Below are 22,505 nucleotides of genomic sequence, written 5' to 3' on the forward strand. Positions count from 1 at the left end.
TCTCCTAATAGTATGAAATTTAAGACTCTCATACTTAAAAGAAGCTGAATGTTTGCAGTACTTCTAGCTCAGAAAAAGAAGTCAGTGATTATAGGAAGATCTGCTTCTTTCTACTGTATTAATTCAGCATAGCATTTAGTCCTACCAGACAAAAATAATGCAATCCATTCTCTGAAATTTGTCTTAGACAAATTCTGTCTTGCACAGATCTGTAAAAATATCAGTAAGGAAATAAATGCATAATTATGTATACACAATTATTTCCCTCTGCTTTTAGATTATGAAAGCAATTCATTGCTCCATGTATTAGTATACTTGGTTTGAAGAGTACACATCCAAATCTGGTCTTGATTTCAATTCAGTATAACATTGTAAGATTCAGTTGCATGTGTTTACAGACAACAGATACTGCAAATTTTCTTGATATCATTTATAAAATATACTTAAAATAATGTGTCAGAATGCAGAGAAACTTCTTCCACAGCACTAAGTTTTAAACTAAAATGATTACTTTTTCTAATTCATGCACTACTTATAGACAGCTATTTGCACATTTCAGACAAAGCAGAAGAGGCACTTACGACTCCAGATCTACATTTACATTACATGGCTTCTACAAGGAAAAAAATAGCAGAAACTCAGGATGCAAGTACCAACACTCACCCAGGTAAATGTTACCTGTGCAAGTTACAGCAACTGTTTATAGGTATTGTTTCAAGTTAATTGTAATATTTGGTAATTTTTTGCATGTTTAAATTTTTGTTACCAAAAAAAAAAAAAAAAAAAAAAAGAGAAGATATTGGAATGTAAATTACAAACTACTAGTTAAAATAATTATAACTGAAGGTACTACTGATGTGATTGTGTAAGTGACTCTGTATGCTTTCTGTATGTCAGTTGTGTTGTGATTTGTTTCTGACGGCTTCTTTTAGCTTACATTGTCTTTATGAAAACACATTTTAGACAGTGTTACATGTTTGATTGAAATTGCTTTCCTACCTCTTCTCTACAGCTTTCCTTTGATCATAGGCTGGTAAATCAGAATTGTACTTTCAGGTCATGCCATATGTGTCCTTCCTTAGATCAATGCATTTTGATTTCTTTTTCCTATCAAGTGCTCAAATCATACAAGGATATTGGAATCAGTACCGAAATTGAGATTTCTCACCTTGAAAAAAATGAGTCAGATACGTCTGTTCCTGTGTCGGGTATGGTTTCAGGCTTTCTTTAATTCATTTATTGTTTTGGAAATCTATAAAAATACTACCACTTAAAATGTATTTTTGTATGACGTAACTTTATATGTAGGGTATTGATTACCTTCTGATTTATTCTATTTCTTTCAACCAAATGTTGAGTAATAATAAATACAGTTTATTTATTATTTATTTATTTAGAAACATTTGGTTCTGTTTTACCTGGTACATTGTACCCATGCTTTTGTTTTTGTGTTGAGAGACATTTATGGGCTTTATAGTGATTTTACTGCTGCTCAATTTTTACAGTTTTTTTTCTGGTATGTAAAATATTGGTGCTATTTGCAGAAAACAAAATTGGAAGTGATTTTGATTTGAGGCTAAACATGTATTTTGCTTTATGTTTTGCTCCCCACAAAACTTATAGCTCCGTGATAAATAGTACTACGTAAGATTTATTACTTAAGAATGTTCCCTCTTATAGCACACAAACATATTAATTTTTCATTTTTAGAAAATTCAACAACGTTACTCCATTTGGAAAATTATTTTACTATGTAGTGTACATTGCAAATATTGTTTATTTATTTCATTTTTCTAGGCAAGTATTGTCATTCAACTTGATCCAGTCAAGATATAGAGATTTTTTTTTAACTACTTAAGATGGAATTGAAAATGAATAGCAATTTATACTGCAGCGTGCTGCTCTAATTTTAATGTTTTGAATATTTTTCTTAAATAACTTAAATAAATGAAAAATAATTAAATAGTGATTGATATTGTTTGAACAAAACTTTGAAGCAAACTTGTTACACAGTGGCCTGGGTTGGAAGGGACCTCAAGGATCACAAATCTCCAACCCCCCTGCCACAGGGCCACCAACCTCCACATTTAATACTAGATCAGGCTGCCCAGGGCCCCATACAACCTGGACTTGAACACCTCCAGGGATGGGGCATCCACAACCTCTCTGGGCAGCCTGTTCCAGCACCTCACACTCTCTCTGTAAAGAACTTCTCCTGACATTCGGCCTAAATCTTCCCTCCTTCAACTTAAACCATTTCCCCTTGTCCTGCTGTTATCTACCCTTTCAAAGAGTTGATTCCCCTCCTGTTTGTAGGCTCTGTTTAGGTACTGAAAGGCTGCATTGAGGTCACCCTGCAGCCTTCTTTTCTCCAGGCTGAACAAGCCCGGCTCCCTCAGCCTGTTTTCATAGGGGAGGAGCTCCAGCCCCTTGATCATTGTGGTTTTGCTTTCTGAGCTGCAAGAGCACACTTCTGGCTCATGTTAAGCTTTTCATCCATCAGGACCCCCAGGTCCTTCTCTGCAGGGCTGCTCTCAAGGACTGCTCCTTCCAGTCTGTACGGATGCCTGGCATTCCTCCAGCCCATGTGCAAAACCTTGCACTCTGCTGTGTTGAACTTCATCAGGTTCACCCAGGCCCACCTTTCCAGCCTGTTGAGGTCCCTCTGAATGGCATCCCTTCCTTCCACCGTGTCAACCGCACCACTCAGCTTGGTGTCATCAGCAAACCTGATGAGAGTGCACTCAATTGCGTCTTCGATGTCATTGATGAAGATGTTCAAATGCACAGGTCCCAAGAGAGACCCCTGGGGGATGATGCTCGTTACTGGCCTCCACCTGGACATAGAACCATTAATCAACACCCTTTGTCTGCAGTCTTTCAACCAATTTCTAATCCACTGAGTGGTCCAGCCATCAAATCAAATATTTGGAGATCAGGATGTGGTGGGGGACCATGTCAAAGGCCTTGCTCAAGTCCAGGTAAATGACATTGGTCGCCTTCCCCTTGTCCACCAATGCCGTCACTCCAGCACAGAAGGCCACCAGACTGGTTAGGCATGACCTTCCCCTGGTGACTCCATGCTGCCTGTCTCAGATCACACGCTCATTCCTCATGTGATCAAGCGTGTCATCCAGGAGGATCTGCTCCATGATCTTCCCAGGTGCAGAGGTGAGACTCACCAGCCTGTAGTTCCCTGGTCCTCCTTGCTCCCTTTCTTGTAAATGCGAGTGATGTGACCCTTCCTCCAGTCATCCGGGACCTCACCTGACAGCCACAACTTTTCAAACATGATGGACAGCGACTCGGCAACCACCTCAGCCAGCTCCTTCAGAGCCCTGGGATGCACGCCATCCGGCCCCATAGTCTTGTACACATTCAGTACCATGAGGCGGTCTCGGGCTTGCTCTGCCCTTACAGCAGAGGGGGATTTACTGCCCTGGTCCCCAATAGAGGTTTAGGGATGCAGGGCTCAGGGATGTGAGAAGCATTAGAATCCTGGCCACCAGTGAAGAGCGAGGCAAAGAACTCATTCAGTACCTCAGCGTTCTCTTCTTCCGTTGAAGCCAGCTCTCCTTTTACATTTACCAAAGGAGGTACACTCGCTTTGGCCTGTCTCTTCTGGACAATGTTCCTGTAGAATGTCTTCCTATTGTTTTTCATATCCCTCACCAAGTTCCGTTCTGCCTGCGCTTTGGCTTTCATGATCCTACATCTGCAAGTCCTGACGTCGTTCCTGTATTTTTCCCAGATGATACACCCTTGTTTCCAGAGCTTGTGTGCACCTTTCTTTGCCCTCAGTATGCCCAGCAGTGTGCCTTGCCGAGCCATGCTGGTTTCCTGCTTCCTCTGCCGCTTTCTTATTCATAGGGACGGAGAGCTCTTATGTTCTCAGGAAGACATCCTTGAAGAGTAGCCACCTTTCCTCAGCGTCTTTATGTTGAAGGACAGCATCTTTTTATATTAATATTAATCTTTTTTTTTTTTTTTCCCCCCATAGAATCATGTAGCATTCCTAAATTATCATCACCCGACGTGTATTTAAACCTGAGATTCTCCAGTGAAGTGAAGGAGAGACTTCTACCATCATCTCTGTCTGATGTACCTGATTTGGTTAGTGGTGCATATGGTTTAATTACAAGAATACCATTTGTCTTATCCTTTGAATCTGTATTATTCTTTTTTGGATGAGTAAGTTGTAGAATATGGAAGACCGCATTGTCTCTGAGGCAAGAAATCTCTTTCAACACTTAGAAAGAGTAAGCGTGGAAATGTTCAAAATGTACTGCTCAAAACACATGCTGAATAATTCTTCATCATCTTGTTTTTGTTTAGAGTGAACATAAATATGTTAGTGTGGTTGACATTGAAGACAGTGACATTCTTAATGATTTACCGATAGCACCTGAGTCAGCGGATGAAATAGTTACTACAGAGCAAAATGAGAAGTTTGAAAGTCCATCTACTGCAGAACTTCATCACCTGGCAGCTTCTGTTACTAATGCAATTCCATCTGAGCTGCTTCAGAAGAATGGTAAGGATTTTGATTTTAAACCAGGAAAAATCCTATCCATTTTAATTAAAATATTCTTACCCCCTCACAGAATATCCTTAGCCTTTCTCCCACTCAATTCCTGCTTGTTTTGCTGTATACATCAAAACATTTATACATTTGACATGTTTGTATTGATACGTGCCTGCTAAAATATGCATAATATTATTTTCAGTACTTATTTGCAGTACTAATTATCTTATATCTCAGACATAATAGAATAATTAGACATAATCTTATATTATGTCTAATTACTTGCAGTACTTAAATGCTTACATTACAGTTCATTCAGGGGTGTTGATCTACTTTTTTATTTCAAGACAATCACCTCAAAAATGTATCAAGCCAAAAGCAAAAGGAACATAAAGAGGCAGATTTTGCTAGAGAAAGTATAACTTGGAACATAGAACATGAGGATGCAAGAGCTGTCCCTTCTACGTGGCTGCTGTCAGAAGTAATTGACAAGGAATGCTTATCCACAAAGCATCAGGAAATAGATATGCAATTACGTATACTGCAGAATGTAACAAAAAATATGGAGGAGGATTTCCGAAATACCAGACAGGTGAGTTTAAACTGCTAACTTGTTTCTGATATGACTTACTTTTTGCTTCCTTCAACTAAGGAGAAAAAGTTGTATCTTGGAATAATACATTTTCAAACCTGGTAGGTGAGGGGAAGTCTCTTGACTCTCTGGACACGCTGGAGACACAACAACACACCAATGTGGTTGAAAACTGTTAGTCTCCAGCGCGTCCTGAGAGTCCAAAGACTTCCCAACAGGTAGGTATATATTGAGAGGGAATAAAATGCAGTTCTTTCATATTTGGTGCAGTATCTTTTGTCTGATATGGTTGCCTACAATTGGCAAAATACTGGCTGAAATGGTGATGCTCTTAGTAAACCAGAGGAGTATATTTAATTTTCTTGTAACTGTGGAACAGCAAAAAGTTAAGGGCTCAGCAGGAGCAAAAGCTTGGCCTCTCCAGAATATTAAGTGACTAATTCTGGAAACAGTTTGCACTGATTTCATAAAATACTTGTACTTTTAACATCTTTATGAAAGCAAATGTATAAGTAAAATAAATACATTTTGGACATGGTGCATTCAGATGATCTTATGTAGTAAGATCTTATATAATAACAGACCTCTCAATACTACATCTAGGAGAATATTGGCATTTTCTTCTTCATATTAGTTTGACTTCCTAATAATGTTAGAGCAAAGTAGGGGGTGACTATTCTTAGCACAAGCCAGTATTTTACCAGTCTGGTTCCAAAGTTTTTCATTTGTACATTATTGTAACTGAGTCAGTTTCCTGTTGGCTCTGTAACTCCACAGCATCTGCTTTTTCCGTAGTCATTCGAACTAATAATGTCCATTGCCTGCTGTTCCAAATATTACAGAAATATAAAGGACCTCAGTGTGTCAACTGCACACATAATCACAGTAAAGAGGATTAATTAATCACTTATATCCTTCCTTTCGGTGATCATCTAAGCTGATTTTTCAAAGCTTGCATTGAAAATCTTTGCACATCTTTTGTGTTAGAGCATTTCACTGTGTTTTTATTTTTAAACTTATTTTTAGTACTTAGCCAAATCGTGATTCCTGAAAATAAACTGATTTTCTTTTTGCCCTTTCTTCAGTACATAAGATTTGATCATTTATTTTATAACAATTTCTTATGTATTACACGTGAGTGTTGAGGCCTGTTCTTTGTAAAAAATGCACTTTAAATGTCTCAACAAGATTAATCAGTTTCACTTCATAGTTTTCAAATTCTGGATGCTTCTGACTTAGGAAGAGTGTGGAAATATTTTTATTTTTAGGTTTTTTTAAATAAGATACAATAGGAAAATTCAGATATTTATAAAATAAGAGACAATGTGTTTAACATGTTAAGTCTTCTCACAAGAATAATGTGGTTCATATGTATTATCAAAGTAGTGCTTCAAAAGATAAAGTTCTTTAAAATAGATAATTCCACTTGAGATATTATGATTCTGAATTATTTTGTTTTGAATAAGGGTGCTCCATTATAATGTTTCTAAGATTCAGAGAAAGAAAAAATATTTAAAGAAAACTTAGTGAATATCTGCTATGTAAGTCACAAAAATCCTTTGGAGATTATATTCTTACTTAGTTTTGGGGTTACATTTATAGCTTGTGAAAATAATAGAAGATTTGGAAATGGCTGCCAATTCAGACCCTCATGGTCATCCTTCATTCTCTGAAGATTCTAGAATCACTGATGATGGTACGTGTTCAGTTAACAGACAGACAGTAAACTTTGAGTTGCATATTAACCTTGATTTTTTCTTACCAATGAAATTGCTATCCCAGGAAATGTTACTGAAATATTAAAGAGATTAAAAATACAAGAGGAAGAAAAACAATGTAAACTAGAGAATCTAGTGAATAACACTATGTTTATTGCCTCAACAAAAGAATTATTTGAAAGCATCTGTGTATTTTCATCTTTTCCAAAACTGTAATGCGAGGCCTGAGTATGGGTCTTTAAGGATGATAGTGTATGTTTATATTTTATTAAAAATTGAAATTGTTGCTCATCATGACTTTGTTTGCTGATAAAAAGTGAGTATGGATTTAGTTCAGTTTCCCCTGTGTATATACTACAGATACTTTTTTCACGTGTCTCTAGAGCCTATGTAGTTGTAGTATCTTCTGATTTTTTTTAAAAGCTTACATCAGCTTAACTGTCTGCTAAAGCAGATACACTGAATAATTTATTTTATATATAACCATAGAATCATGGAATCATAGAATGGCTTGGGTTGAAAGAGACCTCAAGAGCCCCCCAGCATAGTTGCCAACTGCTAGATCAAGTATCTGCTAGATCAACTGCTAGATCAAGTGACCATGGGGCAATTTACTCAGCTCCTGGCATGACGGCTGCAGATGGAGCTCAACTGTCTGCAAGGGGTAAAAGGATCCTAGCCCAGGAGCTGGCGGGCCTCATTGAAAGGTCTTTAAACTAGGTAAGAAGGGGGAAGGGGACAAAATGAGGACTGCTGAGGTTCAGGTAGTTCAAGGTTCAATATTGAACTTGATGGGTGACGAGGGTGGAGTTCGAAGGGATGGAGTGTGGCAGGGGAATGCTGCCTCCCTGAAGTGTCTATACACCAATGCGCGCAGTATGGGAAATAAACAGGAAGAGTTGGAGATCTGCGTGCAGTCACATGGCTATGATCTCATTGCGATCACAGAGACGTGGTGGGACAGCTCGCATGACTGGAATGTTGTCATGGAGGGCTATGTGCTCTTTAGGAAAGATCGGCCGGCGAGGCGGGGTGGTGGAGTTGCTCTTTATATAAGAGAGCAGCTTGAATGTATTGAACTCCACCTGGGGGAGAGTGGTGTAGCGGTGGAGAGCTTGTGGGTAAGAATCAAGGGGCGGGCTGGTATGGCTGACACCGTTGTGGGTGTGTGCTACAGGCCCCCTGATCAGGAGGAGGAGGTTGATGAGGCCTTCCACAAACAGCTGGAAGCAGCGTCACGATCCCAGGCGCTGGTGCTTATGGGGGACTTCAATTATCCAGATATTTGCTGGAAAAGCAATGTGGCCAGGCATGCGCGGTCCAGACGGTTCCTGCAATGTGTTGAAGACAACTTCCTGATGCAGGTGGTTGAGGAACCGACGAGGAGAGGGGTACTGCTGGACCTTATTCTCACTAATAGAGAAGGGCTTGTGAGGGAAGTAAAGGTCGGGGGTAGCTTGGGTTGCAGTGACCATGAGATGGTGGAGTTCAAGATCCTGAGTGGAAGAAGTAAAGCAAAAAGTAGGATTGCTATCCTGGACTTTAGGAGAGCCGACTTCGATCTCTTCCAGGACCTACTTGGAGCTGTCTCATGGGCTAGGGTGTTGGAAGACAAGGGGGCCTGTGAGAGCTGGTGGGCATTTAAGCAGCTCTTCTTCCAAGCTCAGGATCGGTGTGTCCCTGTGAGGAAGAAATCGGGAAAGGGTGAAGGAGACCTGTGTGGATGAGCAAGGAGCTCGTGCACAAACTCAAAGGAAAGAAGAAAGCCCATGAAATGTGGAAAAAGGGTCTGACTACTTGGGAAGAATACAGGAATGTTGTCAGGGTCTGCAGGGATGCGACAAGGAAGGCTAAAGCCCGCCTGGAATTAAATCTGGCAAAGGGGATAAAGGATAATAAAAAAGCTTTTTTCAAGTACATTAACAGTAAAAGGAAGACTAGGGAGAATGTGGCTCCCCTGCTAAGTGATGGGGGTGTGCTGGTAACGGGGGATGCTGAGAAGGCGGAGATACTGAATGCCTTCTTTGCTTCTGTTTTCAGTGAAAAAGCTCCCACTCGGGAATCTGAGAACCTGGAGGTGAGTGAGAGGATCTGGGGAATGGAAGACCTCCCTTCTGTCAGGGAAGAGGTGGTCCAGGAGCGCCTAGGCAACACCAATGTTCACAAATCCATGGGACCTGATGGGATTCATCCACGGGTGCTGAGGGAGCTGGCAGAGGTGGTTGCTGAACCGCTTTCTGTCATCTTTGAGAAGTCTTGGAGGACGGGGAAGGTGCCTGAAGACTGGAGGATAGCCAATGTCACTCCGGTCTTCAAAAGAGGCAAGAAGGAAGACCCAGGCAATTATAGGCCAGTCAGCCTCACCTCTGTCCCTGGAAAGGTGATGGAACAGCTTGTACTGGATGTCATCTCCAGACAACTGGAAGAAGAGGAGGTTATCAGGAGTAGTCAGCACGGGTTCACAAGGGGGAGGTCGTGCTTGACCAACCTGGTAGCCTTCTATGATGTTGTGTCTGGCTGGGTAGATGGGGGGAGAGCAGTGGATGTAGTCTACCTTGATTTCAGCAAGGCATTTGATACTGTCCCCCACGACATCCTTATAACAAAGCTGAGGAAGTGTGGGATAGATGAGTGGACAGTGAGGTGGGTTGAGAACTGGCTGACTGGCAGAGCGCAGAGGGTCGTTGTTGGTGGTGCAGAGTCCGGTTGGAGGCCTGTAACTAGCGGTGTTCCTCAGGGGTCTGTGCTGGGTCCGGTCTTGTTCAACATCTTCATCAATGACCTTGATGAGGGGATAATGGCCACCCTCAGCAAGTTTGCTGATGATACGAAGTTGGGAGGATTGGCTGACACGCCTGAAGGCTGTGTTGCCATTCAGCAAGACCTGGATAGGCTGGAGAGCTGGGCAGAAAAAAACCGGATGAGGTTTAACAAAAGCAAGTGTAGGGTCTTGCATCTGGGGAAGAATAATTGCATGCACCGGTACAGGTTGGGGGATGAGCTGCTGGAGGGGAGCTCTGCGGAAAGGGACCTGGGTGTCCTGGTGGATGACAGGTTGGCCATGAGCCAGCAGTATGCCCTTGTAGCCAAAAAGGCCAATGGCTTACTGGGGTGCATTAAAAAGAGCGTGTCCAGCAGGTCGAGGGAGGTGATCCTCCCCCTCTACTCTGCCCTGGTGAGGCCTCATCTGGAGTACTGCGTCCAGTTCTGGGCTCCCCAGTACAAAAAAGACAAGGATCTCTTGGAAAGAGTCCAGCGGAGGGCCACGAAGATGGTGAAGGGCCTGGAGCATCTCTCCTAGGAGGAAAGGCTGAGTGAACTGGGTCTGTTCAGCCTTGGGAAGAGAAGACTGAGAGGGGGACCTGATCCAGGTCTATAAATATCTGAGGTGTGGGAGGCAGAATGGCGAGGCCAGACTGTTTTCAGTGGTGAGTGGAGACAGGACAAGGGGAAACGGCTGGAAACTGCAGCATAGGAAGTTCCGCACAAACATGCGCAAGAACTTCTTTACAGTGAGGGTGACGGAGCACTGGAACAGGCTGCCCAGGGAGGTGGTGGCGTCTCCTTCTCTGGAGATGTTCAAGACCTGCCTGGATGCCTACCTGTGCGACCTGGTGTAGGGAGCCTGCTTTGGCAGGGGGGTTGGACTCGATGATCTCTGGAGGTCCCTTCCAACCCCTACAATTCTGTGATTCTGTGATTCTGTGATTCTGTGAAGTACTAGATCAGGTTCCCAAGGTCCTATCCAACCTGGCCTTGCATACTTCCAGGGATGGAATATCCACAAGCTCTCTGGACAACCTGTTCCAGCACCTCACCACTCTCTTAGTGAAAAACTTCACCCTCACATCTATTCAGAATCTTCCCTCCTTTAGTTTAAAACCATTCTTCCTTTTCCTGTCACTATCTATCTTTGTAAAATATTGATTTTCCTCCTCTTACAAAATCTCCTTTAAATATTGGAAGGCTGCAATGAGTTCTCCACACAGCCTTTGCTTCTCCAGACTGAACATGTCCAGCTCCTTCAGTCTGTCTTCATAGGAGAGGTGCTTCAGTCCTCTGATCATCTTCATGGCCCTCCTCTGGACCTACTTCAAGAGCTTCATCTTCCCTGTGCTGGGGGCCGCAGACCTGGATGCACTGCAGATGGGGCCTCACAAGCTTCCCTCACCCCCCTGGCTGCCCCTCTTCTGATGTAGTCCTGGATACTCTTGGCCTTCCCAGCTGAAAGCGCACACTTCTGCCGTATGTTAAGTTTTTCATCAACCATGACCTCCCAGCTGGGCTGCTCTCAAGGCATTCTTCTCCCAGTTTATATACATAACTGGGATTACGCTGATCCAAGTGCAAAACCTTGCACTTTGCTTTGCTGAACCCCATTAGGTTCACAAGGGCCCACCTATCAATTTTACCAGAGTCCCTTTGGATGGCATCCCTCCCTTTTACTGTATCAACTGCACCACTTAACTTGGTATCTTCAGCAAACTTGCTGAAGGTGCACTCAATCCTATCATCTACACATTGATAAAGATGTTAAGGAATAGTGGTCTCAACATGGACTCCTGGGGGACCCCGGTTACCACCGGCCTCCACCTGCATGCATAGCCATTGACCACAGGCCTCTGCCTGCAACCTTCCAATCAATTTCTTATCCACCAAGTAGTCCGTCTTTCAAATCCAATTTTCGCCAATTTGGAGATGTCATTACAGTCATGCCCAAACAGTCTCGTGTACTTAATGAATTTAATACAAAGCCAAGTGGTAGAAACAAATCATGTCTACATCTGCATTCATACATAAGAAAATATTTGAGATGTCCATTAGCCTCACACAAAGTACTTCATAATTTAGTCTTGTTGGCATGTACAGGACTGTGACATACGTTGCAGTTCTGGTAGAGCACTTCCGTAGGAAGGCACAGCTGATCTCTCAACAGTGGACTAAACTGTTGATATTATAAATCTAAGTTGTTGTAGGTTGTACACTTAAACTAAATATGCCACCAACATATAAGATAGATAGTTGTATTTTTTTTCATTAGTCTGTAGTAATTACTTTTTTTCCATTGCATCAGAATATTATTTGAGGGGGATAATTTTTGAAGATGTTATGAATGATGAAAAGGGGAGATTAAAACCTGAGTACCCTTACCCAGTTATACTACTTTTGTAAGTGAACTCTTCTGCATTTACAACCTCTGCTTCTAAATTCTCAGTGGCATAAAATCATCTCTGGATATAATTTTTAATGTTTGCTATTCCCTTTTCCTCCATTTAAAATGAAGCAATCCTTTTCTTCCTTGATGTAGTGTTTGCTCATGGCTGTTATGTAATAGCACTGAGCTCATAAATGGCAATTTATGGCTATTTATTCTTATGGATGATTAATTTTCCAGTCAGCTTACTTTCCAGTCTTTCTAGATTGCATTATTTAGAATGGCTTCATGAATGTGCACTGATAATGAGTTACATATTACATGACAGTACAGTATCACTGAGCTTTGAAGACAATGTGGCAGTGTATTATTCTTGCCCTCAAATTCACCCTGTTACTGAGTGAAAACAAATAACTTTGGGCCTGTTTCTGAATCTGTCCCCTGCACTGATGTGTAATTTTTTGCTTAAGTATTGTTTTCTTAAGTATTAGATGATACAGTGCTGTACAATGCTCTTTTTTTCTCCAGAAGCAGTCTTTATAAAAATCTCTGGCATCTTTTTGTGTTTTTGAGATATGAGATTTCAATTTAGTCCCAGCAGCATCAGCAAAATAATTTTTTAAATCACTACATGGTAACTACTGTTTATATCCCAAAACATTACTTTATGAGGTCCCATTTCATTTTGCAAACTGACAGTATGTTGATTTTTGCAATTTTGAAGACCAGCAGAGATGTTCTCAATGTTTAAAAATGTAGGATATTTTAATATCTGTGTTGCTTATGTTGCGTGTTTTCAAGCTCATAAGAATTATATACATTTTATACAGGTGAACATGCATTTGATTGTCACATTTGCAGAGATCTCTCTTGATAGGTGTTAAAATCCTGTATCCTCTATCTGCATATATTAGAAGCAAATCTCAAAGGGCATGCACATGCATTTTATAAAGAGTATTATGTTTTTTATTTCCTCTTGAAGTAAAAACTTGTAAGCTAAGAAAACTCCTGGTCATACTGAGTTGCAACTGTAATTTTCCGAGTGAATACTTACTAGCGTAGGAAGAACTGTACACATCTTGCCTACGAAACATCCATGTTGCTCTTTAACCACATTTCCTGAACTGCAACGGTTCAAAACTTGGCTTTTTAAAGTAAGTGGGAATCATTCATGTTCCTTAAATGCTGGACAGATAATTGGAACAGATCTTTCCCACTTAGCTGGAAATAGTTAGTTTCCTTGTGGCAATCTGACAATATCTGTCTCCTTTCCCTAGCAAAACTGTCAGGTGCTGTTAAAAAATGTTCTGTGAAAACTCTGTATTAGATAGTAGATGACATGCCCTCTCCCAGGTTTAGGTACAGAATTCATTTACTTTTACTACTGTATTCTGTGTATTCTGTTCGATACATTTTCGTATTTTATTTTGCATGCATAACATTTATATATTTAGCCTGTGTATGAGTGCAAGGTTTTTATTAACAAAGGCTGTTTCATTTTCAGACTTTCATTTAAATGGCAAACTAAGTGAGAGGTACGTATTTCAACTTTTTTTTTTTTATTGTTGATTATCGGTAAAGGAACTGTCAAGTAAAAGACTGGGCATTTAATATAAAAATGGATGAAAGCTTTTTTGTTAACTAGTTTTTGGCATTTGTTCTTAGTTCAGTAGTGCCTGCTACATTTATTTTTATGGAAAATTTGCAGAAGAATTCACAGTTGCCTTGTAGTTATACCTGAGCTTTTAATGAGGTTGCTGCTGATGTCTGTTACGTAACATTACATTTGTTATTTCTTCTGTGTGCAAAATACTGTTCTTGAATGAGAGCATGTAACTGTTTTAGTGAGCTGTCACTAGAAAATTTTTGAAGAGTTACCATGTGAAAAATAAGAACTAACAGACTGGATTTCAAAAGTGGGTTTAGCCACATAGTAACTTTTCCCTGAAGCAGCAGTAAAATCAGTGCTTTAGTTTACTGTATAAATATTTAAAGTCAAACTGTTTGTTGTGAGTAGAGCAGATATGGGGATGATTACATAACCTGAAGGATGTGTAAGAAGCAATAAACAATAGCAGATGGTGATTTCCCTGAAAGGATTCTTCAAATTAACTGCAACGTGATAGTAAACTACAAAAGACTTAGTGTAGACTGAAAGCAACTGATTAAAAGGGAAGACAGAAGTTAGGTAAAACCATTCTCTCACTCTCTTGCTCAGGTCATTAATAGTTGGGGTTTCCGAAACAGGTAGTGTCACACAGCTTCATGTCAGCATGTGCAGCAGCGCAGAACCTTGCACATTGCTCCTGGCCTGCTGGGCTGTTGGTTTTAGGCTCTTCTGGACTGGCCACATGGAGCTAAGGCAGTTCCACTGGGGCTGTATTTCCTCTGATTTATTCAGACCTCTCTTTACTGCCACACACCTTACGTCAGTCGGGTCTGGCACGTTCTGTCCTATTCACATCAGGGAAAGTGTTGACTGAAGTGCACATGGTAAAGTGAAGCTGGGTAACTTCTTAAAGAGTGCATCTACACACATTATGAATGTATTGCTTGTTGCATAAACACTGTGAGAACATTTCCTTAACACATTCTGACAAAACAACATGGCTTCTCTCTTTGAATGTAATAGGAAGAATTTAGCTTGTACTTATGAGTATATTCTACTTCAAATTAGTAACATTTTTTTCCCCTGGCTAACTTCAAGTTCTGTAGAAGATCCTCTGCAAATCATTGGTTTGAGTGATGTTACTGACATCATTAGTAATCTTGTAACAGAAGGTGGCATCTCTCCGATGGAGCCGGGCTTCCCAAAAACACAGGCTAAGAAAATCTCTAGGTAATAATATGGCTGTTTTTCATTTTGTATTGATTAAATAATTTAAACACTGGGTATTTTTGTTATTGCTTACATCCTCTGAGCAATAGAAGAAAGCATGTGATTTCTGATAGTGTTCTGAGATTAGTATTAGAACTGTTCAATAGCCATTATTTTACTGTTTACTACTGTCCAAAGTGGTGATTATTTGGATTTTTTTTTATTCTTTGTTTTAAAATTCTTTCCTTCCTACTAGCTCGTTCTTTCTGTAGGAATAAGTTTTAGCACAAGTCTTTATAGACAGTAGAATCAGCTCAGCCAAGAGAATAGGAACTTCCTAAAGCAGTTCTGGTAGGCAAAAACTTCAAAGACGTTTTGAGTTGGACTCTAGTCTGTCATTCTTGAGATTTTTTGCCATCCTGGCTAACAGTTATAAAACAGCGTGTGTTCTTTTCTGAGATAATTTGAAATTAAAACTGTTCTACAGTCATTAAAACTGTAGAAGTAGCTCAAATCTAAATCTTTGAGGGAGCAGGATGGTGCCTTCCCTCCCTTGCTGGCAGTGCTGGCCTGATGCACCCAAGGGCAGTGTTAGCCCTTTTGGCTGCAGCGCACGCTGCTGACTTGAAATCAACTTGCCATCAATCAGAACCCCCAGCTACCTTTACCAACCCATGGGGTTGCTCTCCAGTCTCTTGTCCCCCGGTCTGTAAGTATAGCCAGGGCTGCCCTGTTGCAGGTGCAAGATCTCAGCTTTGTTGAACTTAATGCAGTTGGTGATTGCCCAGCCCTGCGATTTCTCAAGATCTTTCTGCAAGGCCCCTCTGCCGTCAAGGGAGTGAACAGCTGCTCCCTATTTAGTGTCATCCAGCACAAACTTGCTTAGTATACACCGAAGAGAACTGGTCCCAGTGTGGAGCCCTTCAGACCCCACGAGCGACTGACCATGAGCCTGAAACAACCTCATTTACTGTAACACTTCGAGCCTAACCCATTTGCCAGCAGTTCACCTATTGCCTTCCCTCATGAATCCATGTTGGCTGCGACCAGTGACTGCATTGTCTTTCAGCTATTTCCAGTAACTCCCAGAACAATTTTCCCCATAATTTTGCCAAGCACTGAAGTGAGATGACGTGGCTCTTTGCCATAAAGTAACTCACTTTCAAATCCCCTGAGGGCTCTAGTACTTCAATATATAAGGATTCAGTTGATAAGCAGCTACTAGAGATATCTTGTTTTGTTTCACTTATATCTCTATTGATTCTAGAATTATTACTGTGTGCTAGTCTTGAAAATAAGAGAAAGGGCTGCAGGAAGTTAGGTATTTTAATACCTAATAATTTAACAATTCAAAATTTGTTAAAATTCAGCAGTTTAAAATTTTACAATTTAAAATTGTAATACTTTTCTTGGAAATGTGACTACTCTTATAGCTATAGCATGGAGAAAATGCTTATTACACAGCTGCTGAATTTAAAGGATATTCAAAAATGAATTATGTATTTCTGAAGAGCTCTGAATGTGCTGGTGTTTACTGATGTCAGTGTCAGTATTCTGAGTTACTGTGTTTAAAGTGACATGTACAAAGAGGCTTCTGAAGGAGCTCGTAGCTGGAGAGAAAAAACGGTGTTAGAGTCATCTGTTTTTTTGATTTGTTTAACGTGGAAGTTGGTTTGGCTTTTTTGTTTGTTTCTGGTTTTGTTTTTTAGATAGTGTTTATATAATGATAGAAGAATCAAAAATATTTGTAATATGACTTCCAGGTTTTTAAAAATTTTCCTATTTTCTGAATGTAATTAACAGAAGAAAAGTTTTAGGAAATATCTTGGAAATTACTTGTGTACAAGGATTTATATGAAATAAAATTTTACAGAAGAAAACGTAATAGATGGGAGATTTCAGCTCACTGAGAATTTTGAATGAATTGCGATATTTTTATCATGTCACACGTGGCTGTCATTATTTGCAAATTAAAGGATATTCTGGGTCCTTTATCATTTACATCTACTCTCAAGATTCATGATTCTGTTTTCAGACATTCTCAAAAAACAGAAAAAGAGAAAAAAGAGATACGAGCATGGATGAAAAGAAAACAAAAGGAAAGAATGAGAGATTATATGAAGAAATTGGATGAACAGAGGCAGAAAGAACATAATCCATTTAAAAAGAATATGGTAAGAAAAAGCTTATCTTGAAGAGTAGTTTATATACTGTACGAGTGTTGATAGTTCAGATTAAATAACAGCTGTCAGTGATTTTTTCCTATTTAAATATTTTAATATTGCTCTTTATTTAGATACAATTTTATTTATTGGAATTGGCTAGTTATGTCAGTGAGCCTTACAGTCTTCAGTAATGATGGCTGCAATAACAGAAGAAAAAAAAGATTAGGAGTATGTCAGAAATTATTTCTGCATCTGTTTTAAGTCATGAAATATGCATTTGTCACATGGATGCTTTCAGGACGTGAAGATGCACTGAGTCAGGGGAATTCTGTAGGAGTTGAGACCCAACAACAGCAAATGATTCCCTGTATTTCTTTACTGATGTAAACTAAATGTAGGCTTTGCTGTAAACTGTTTCATGGTGAAGTTCTATTAACTTTAACTCCAAAGGAACAAACATGTAAAAGGCAAAAATGTTCAGTTAGTTCATGATTTGTTATTCAGTTTTACTAACAGAGCTGGCCCAGACTGTTCTTTTGTGTATGTACAGAGATAAGTGATTTGAGTTAAATGTATACTGGCTTACTTTTTTTGTTGAATTCACTAGGTGGGGGTTGTCACAGCTTTAGTTAAAAAAAAGAAATAAAAATTGTACAATTGTACTCTAGCAAACAGGTCGAAGTGAAACCTTGCCCTGTTTGGTTTTGTTTTGTTTTGTTTTTAAATGAAGTACTATCAAGAAAGTGACTAATTTTTTTTGGAAGTTGATTGTGAGGACATTTGGAACTTTGACCTCCTTAGGATTAATACTTTCAGCATATGAGCTATGGAAGGCAGAACTGCAGCCTTTTAATATATTTTTAGAGCTTCGAAGCTTATAGAGACAAATCTCTTGGTTAGGACATATGTCTACATACAGTTTTTCATTCTGAAGAGTGTTTTAAACAGTAACTTCCATGTCAGGTAGATCTAAACTTTCAGGGATAGTGTAGAATGAAGCCACAATATGGAAAAAGTTAAGTGCTTGATTGTTTGATTGTTATATTTTCTTGCACAGCATTGTCGTTTTACTTCAAAGGATATTAAATTACTCAAGAAAAAGAAAGAAGAAAAAGACAAGTAAGTTGCTAGATAGGTAACTTGTGATATTATCAATGTAACGAACCTGAGGAAGTGTGAAATAGGTGAGTGCATGGTGAGGTGGGTTGAGAACTGGCTGACTGGGTGAGCTCAGAGGGTTGTGATCAGCGGTGCAGAGTCTGGTTGAAGGGCCAGAAAGATGATAAAAGACCTGGAGCAGCTATCCTATGAGGAAAGGCTGAGTAACCTGAGTCTCTTCAGCCTTGAGAAAAGAAGACTGAGAGGGGATCTGATCAATGTCTATAAATATCTAAGGTGTAGGAGTCAGACTTTTCAGCAATGCATGGCGACAGGACAATGGGAAATGGCCGCAAACTGAGGCATAGGAAGTTCTGCTTAGGAACTTGTTCACAGTCAGGGTGGTGGGGCACTGGAACAGGCTGTCGAGGATGGCTGTGGGTTCTCCTTCTCTGGAGATATTCAAGACTCACTTGGAAATGCCCACCTGTGCAGCCTGCTATAGGGAACCTGCTTTGCAGAGGGCCTGGCCTGGATGATCTCTAGACGTCCCTTCCAGCCCCTACGGTTCTGTGATTCTGTGAATGTTTCGTTATAAGAAGAGGTAGTTTAACTAACTGGTCTGCAGAAATTTCAAATATGAGTGGCATTTCAACAAAAGCCATGAATGTTTCATGTTTGCTTTACCATTTAGGACAAGTCTGAACATTTTTTATCCATTGCCTTTTTTTTTTTTTCACATTCCAAATATGTATGTGTATAAAATTTTGAGTCGACAGAACTGATTTGTTCTTTCTATCAAACCTGTTTTTATAAGTACTTTAAGTTTTTGCTAATTTTCTTAAAAAGATTAGTATCTGCTTTCTGAAACTGTAAAAATACTTTGCTCTTTTGGATACCAAAGAGCCTTTCAAGGCAGTTGCAATTGAGTGATTATACAGGTTAATATGTAATATCATGGTTCCTTCTCTCCATAGAGTCCTGTTTTCTGAACATCACAGTATGAGAGTATCACAAGCACTTTCTGCGATGAATGAAATGTTATCTGAAACAATGATGGTACCTGCAAGTGAACGTAGACCGTGGTCCAGGGCAAGATCGCCTCAAGAGTGCAGGAAACAGAGCTCTGTGTCTACTAAAGGGTAACCACTTACATGTTAATTAATTTTATTGGCTTCTTTGCCACACACATTCATCTGCAACTTGTAATGTTGTTGTAGGATTAGGTTGAGAGAAGATTTATAATCTTACAGAAAAAGAGATACACTTTTATGGGATCAGAGGAGTAGGAACTCAAGTTTTCTTTTAACTGCCAGATCAAATCTTGGAAGAAGCCTTAAAAATGCCTTTTGGAGCACAGGCTGAGCCAACACTAGACTCAAAACTGTAATTGCTGTCCAAGCCCATTCCATTCGGCAGCAATTGGGTACTGGAAAATAGCCAGTAACTGTTAATGATTTCTGTAGCATCCACTAACAAGCAATAGGCAAACATAAGCTGTACTGTGAACACAAATAGAATAAATAAATTAGTGCTCAGAATAGTCTAGATTTACTCTTTTCTAACTTAGGAAATCAGTTTTTTAATTCCCTAGAGTTTTACTTTTTCTTCTACAATTTAGAGCTTATTGCCTTCTGAGGACGTGGTTATATTTTAGTTTTACAAGTTGGTAAATATATTCTCCTCAATGGCTTTAATATCACATATACATAGCCTAGGTGTAAATTGTATTGTCCATTTTTGTCCTCTACAACTTTATTTTCAAGAATAGTAGGAGGAACTGGAAACACTTCAGAAAACTTTCTAACTTCCAAATTTAAGTATTTCTACATTTATTTTAGTGGTTAGAGTTCCAGGATAGATTGTTCAACTGAATACAATCAGTACTCTACACAGCCTACAGGTGTCCAAGGGCAGTTAAATGGTACCAGTCTAGAATCAGAATGCAGAAAGCCAATTAGGAGTGGTAGTAACTTCTGAATAATTGGACTTAAAGTGGTTCTCTATAAAGTCAATTTTATTTGTCTTCACTATGATTCTCAGTGCTTTGGAGTGTGGTTTTTATTGGCCTGACAAGCATTGTATGATGTTGATCTTCAACTAGCTGGGCTGTCAGTACTTTCTGAGGTCTTTCTACCTTGTCTGAGCATGCCTACCTTGTTTGAGCATGCCTTGTGAGATACAGTTTGTGTAAATGAACAGTTAATATTTGGATTTAGTTGATTTTGGTTTTTTTTTTCTGTTTAAGAGAGAGAGATTTTGATTGCTTGTTTTATCCTTGTTGTAGAGGGTATCCATACACTTGTGTTCTGTCAGAAAGGCACAGAACTGCTGCCAGACATTGCTTTGGACAAAAACCACATCACTTCACTCCAGCTCTTAGCTCAACATGGTCCAAGGGTAAGAACAGACATTCATTTGCGAAAGCATGTATAACACAGCTTGTTAAAGTTACTACTGGATTTTGAGAGGGAGGACTTTTCCAAAGTGTAGAAAGTCAGACTCACGGTGCTGGTGATTTAATGCCCTAGAATTTTTGCAATTGTGCTGTCAGTGACGTATCAAATCTGAGAGTTACCTTTATTTATCATCACTTTCTAAATTCAAAATAGCTTAATTTTGCTACAGCAAGAATGCTGTGTAATTTAGGAAGGAAGCTTATAAATGAAAACCTTGAGTAGATTTGACCTACATCTAACGCTGGAAATGCTTTTTTTATGTTTCCCGGAAATGGTCGTGTGCTTCATAGAAAAGTACTGTTAGAGGAAGAATGAGAAATAATGCAAACTATCTTGTTAATTCCAGATGCTGTAAGTAACCAGAAAGCAAAGATATGGCATTGTACAACTACATGATGAGGTGGAAAAATAAGATGTATATTCCTGGGTGGAATTTATGCAACACAGGCTTCAGATACGGCATTACTTTAGAAGAGTAAACATTCTTTTTTCTGCCACATAAGAACCCTTTCTATAAGGGACTTGTGGAATATTTGAATTACCACTGTTAATCTACTGGAGACTTTTAGATGGCAGTTCCAAGATTCTTCAATCAAATGCACTGGATTCCAGTGATTCCCTGAAACAATTATTATAAAGTCATGACACTCTTTTTCCAACTAAAATCCACAGAGTAAAGAGTACAGCACACGAGTAGTGTGCCACTTCTTTACCTTTCTATGCTGCTTACTTTCTTTGCTCTTTAAACTGTGTTCTTTATCTCTCTTTAGAGTATCTGTTAAAGGTACTTTTTTTTTCATAATGTTAGTGGAAGAATTGGTCTGAACGTTCTTTTAAAAGATTAGGATTTTACTGATGCTTTTTCTTGTATGGTTATTTATGTAACTATGTGTCCACAAGAGTTTCTTCACATAAATATTTCCTCCTAATCAAATTCTAACAGGTGCAAGACTTGGCTATAAGGAATTTCTGAACAGGCAGAAAAAGACCGTGGAAACAATTTCCTAGGTCTGAAATATAGGACGTACTGTGGGCTGATTCCATTTTGGCTTACACTGTAGTTATGATAGTGGCATAATACATAGCCATTGTGGTTGGCCAAATATCAGTTTATTTCTGCTAGTTGGTGGTGCAGGACATCTATAGAATGTGGTAAGCAGGTAGGCTTTTTTTTCTGAATGTTTCTCTCACTTATACACCTTTGGAAAATCATTTTCCACTTCTCACACATTCTCTTTTTAAACTAATTCTAAAAATTACAGGTTGGTGTGTCTGTGTTCTCATGTCACTTTAATGATTACTCCAATATAGCTCATCACTGCTGAGATTTCCCCTGGAATTCTTAGTCTTCTAAGATGCATGTATTTTTTTTTAATTCAGAATTTATGTAGTTTTAGTCTCCTCTCAAATAATTACAAAATCGTGTAAGTTCTTTTTAAGGTCATTTGGTCCAATTCCCCTGCAGTGAACAGGGACATCTACAGCCAGATCGTGTTGCTCAGGATCCCCTCCAATCTGACCTTGAATGTTACAGGAATGGTGCATCTGCCACCCTTCTGAGCAACCAGTTCCAGGGCTTCACTACTGTTACTGCAGAAAACTTTTTCTTATATCCAGTCTAAATCTCTCCTCTTTTACTTTGAAACCATTTGCCTTTGTTCTCTCACAACAGACCCTGCTAAAAAGTCTGTTCCCTTCTTTCTTATAATTCTGATTTGGATTCTGAAAGGCTGTTGCCAGACCTCCCCAAAGCCTTCTTTTCCTCAGACTGAAGAGCTTCCAGCTCTCAGCCTGTCCTCACAGAGTAGGCATTCCTCCTGAGGAACTGTACTACAGGATCCTACTCAACTTCGTGTTTTCCCTTAGGAAGACAGTCCAGAGGGTTGGGTTTGAAGGAACAACCAGTGTTTTCCAGCCACAACCACTTATCTGTTCAAGGTAAGAGGGCATGCTGGTTTTGTGTGTGTTTACGTAC

General features: G+C 39.6%; 1 protein-coding gene across 1 annotated transcript in view; it reads left to right on the top strand.

The window, feature by feature from the left end:
• The window catches only part of CPLANE1 (ciliogenesis and planar polarity effector complex subunit 1), a gene marked incomplete at both ends in the record, with an annotated part of 64,947 nt that overhangs the window by 41,675 nt on the left and 767 nt on the right, over positions 1–22,505 (top strand). The window contains 12 exons of the mRNA XM_079548723.1: positions 560–667; positions 1,116–1,208; positions 4,001–4,113; positions 4,336–4,534; positions 4,873–5,117; positions 6,720–6,813; positions 13,495–13,525; positions 14,698–14,829; positions 16,823–16,982; positions 18,031–18,092; positions 19,049–19,213; positions 20,359–20,471. Coding sequence (XP_079404849.1) covers positions 560–667; positions 1,116–1,208; positions 4,001–4,113; positions 4,336–4,534; positions 4,873–5,117; positions 6,720–6,813; positions 13,495–13,525; positions 14,698–14,829; positions 16,823–16,982; positions 18,031–18,092; positions 19,049–19,213; positions 20,359–20,471 — 1,515 coding nt within the window. The remainder of the gene's footprint in view (positions 1–559; positions 668–1,115; positions 1,209–4,000; positions 4,114–4,335; positions 4,535–4,872; positions 5,118–6,719; positions 6,814–13,494; positions 13,526–14,697; positions 14,830–16,822; positions 16,983–18,030; positions 18,093–19,048; positions 19,214–20,358; positions 20,472–22,505) is intronic.

The sequence above is a fragment of the Tetrao urogallus genome (assembly GCF_951394365.1).
Source record: "Tetrao urogallus genome assembly, chromosome: Z".
Taxonomy (NCBI): Eukaryota; Metazoa; Chordata; class Aves; order Galliformes; family Phasianidae; genus Tetrao; species Tetrao urogallus.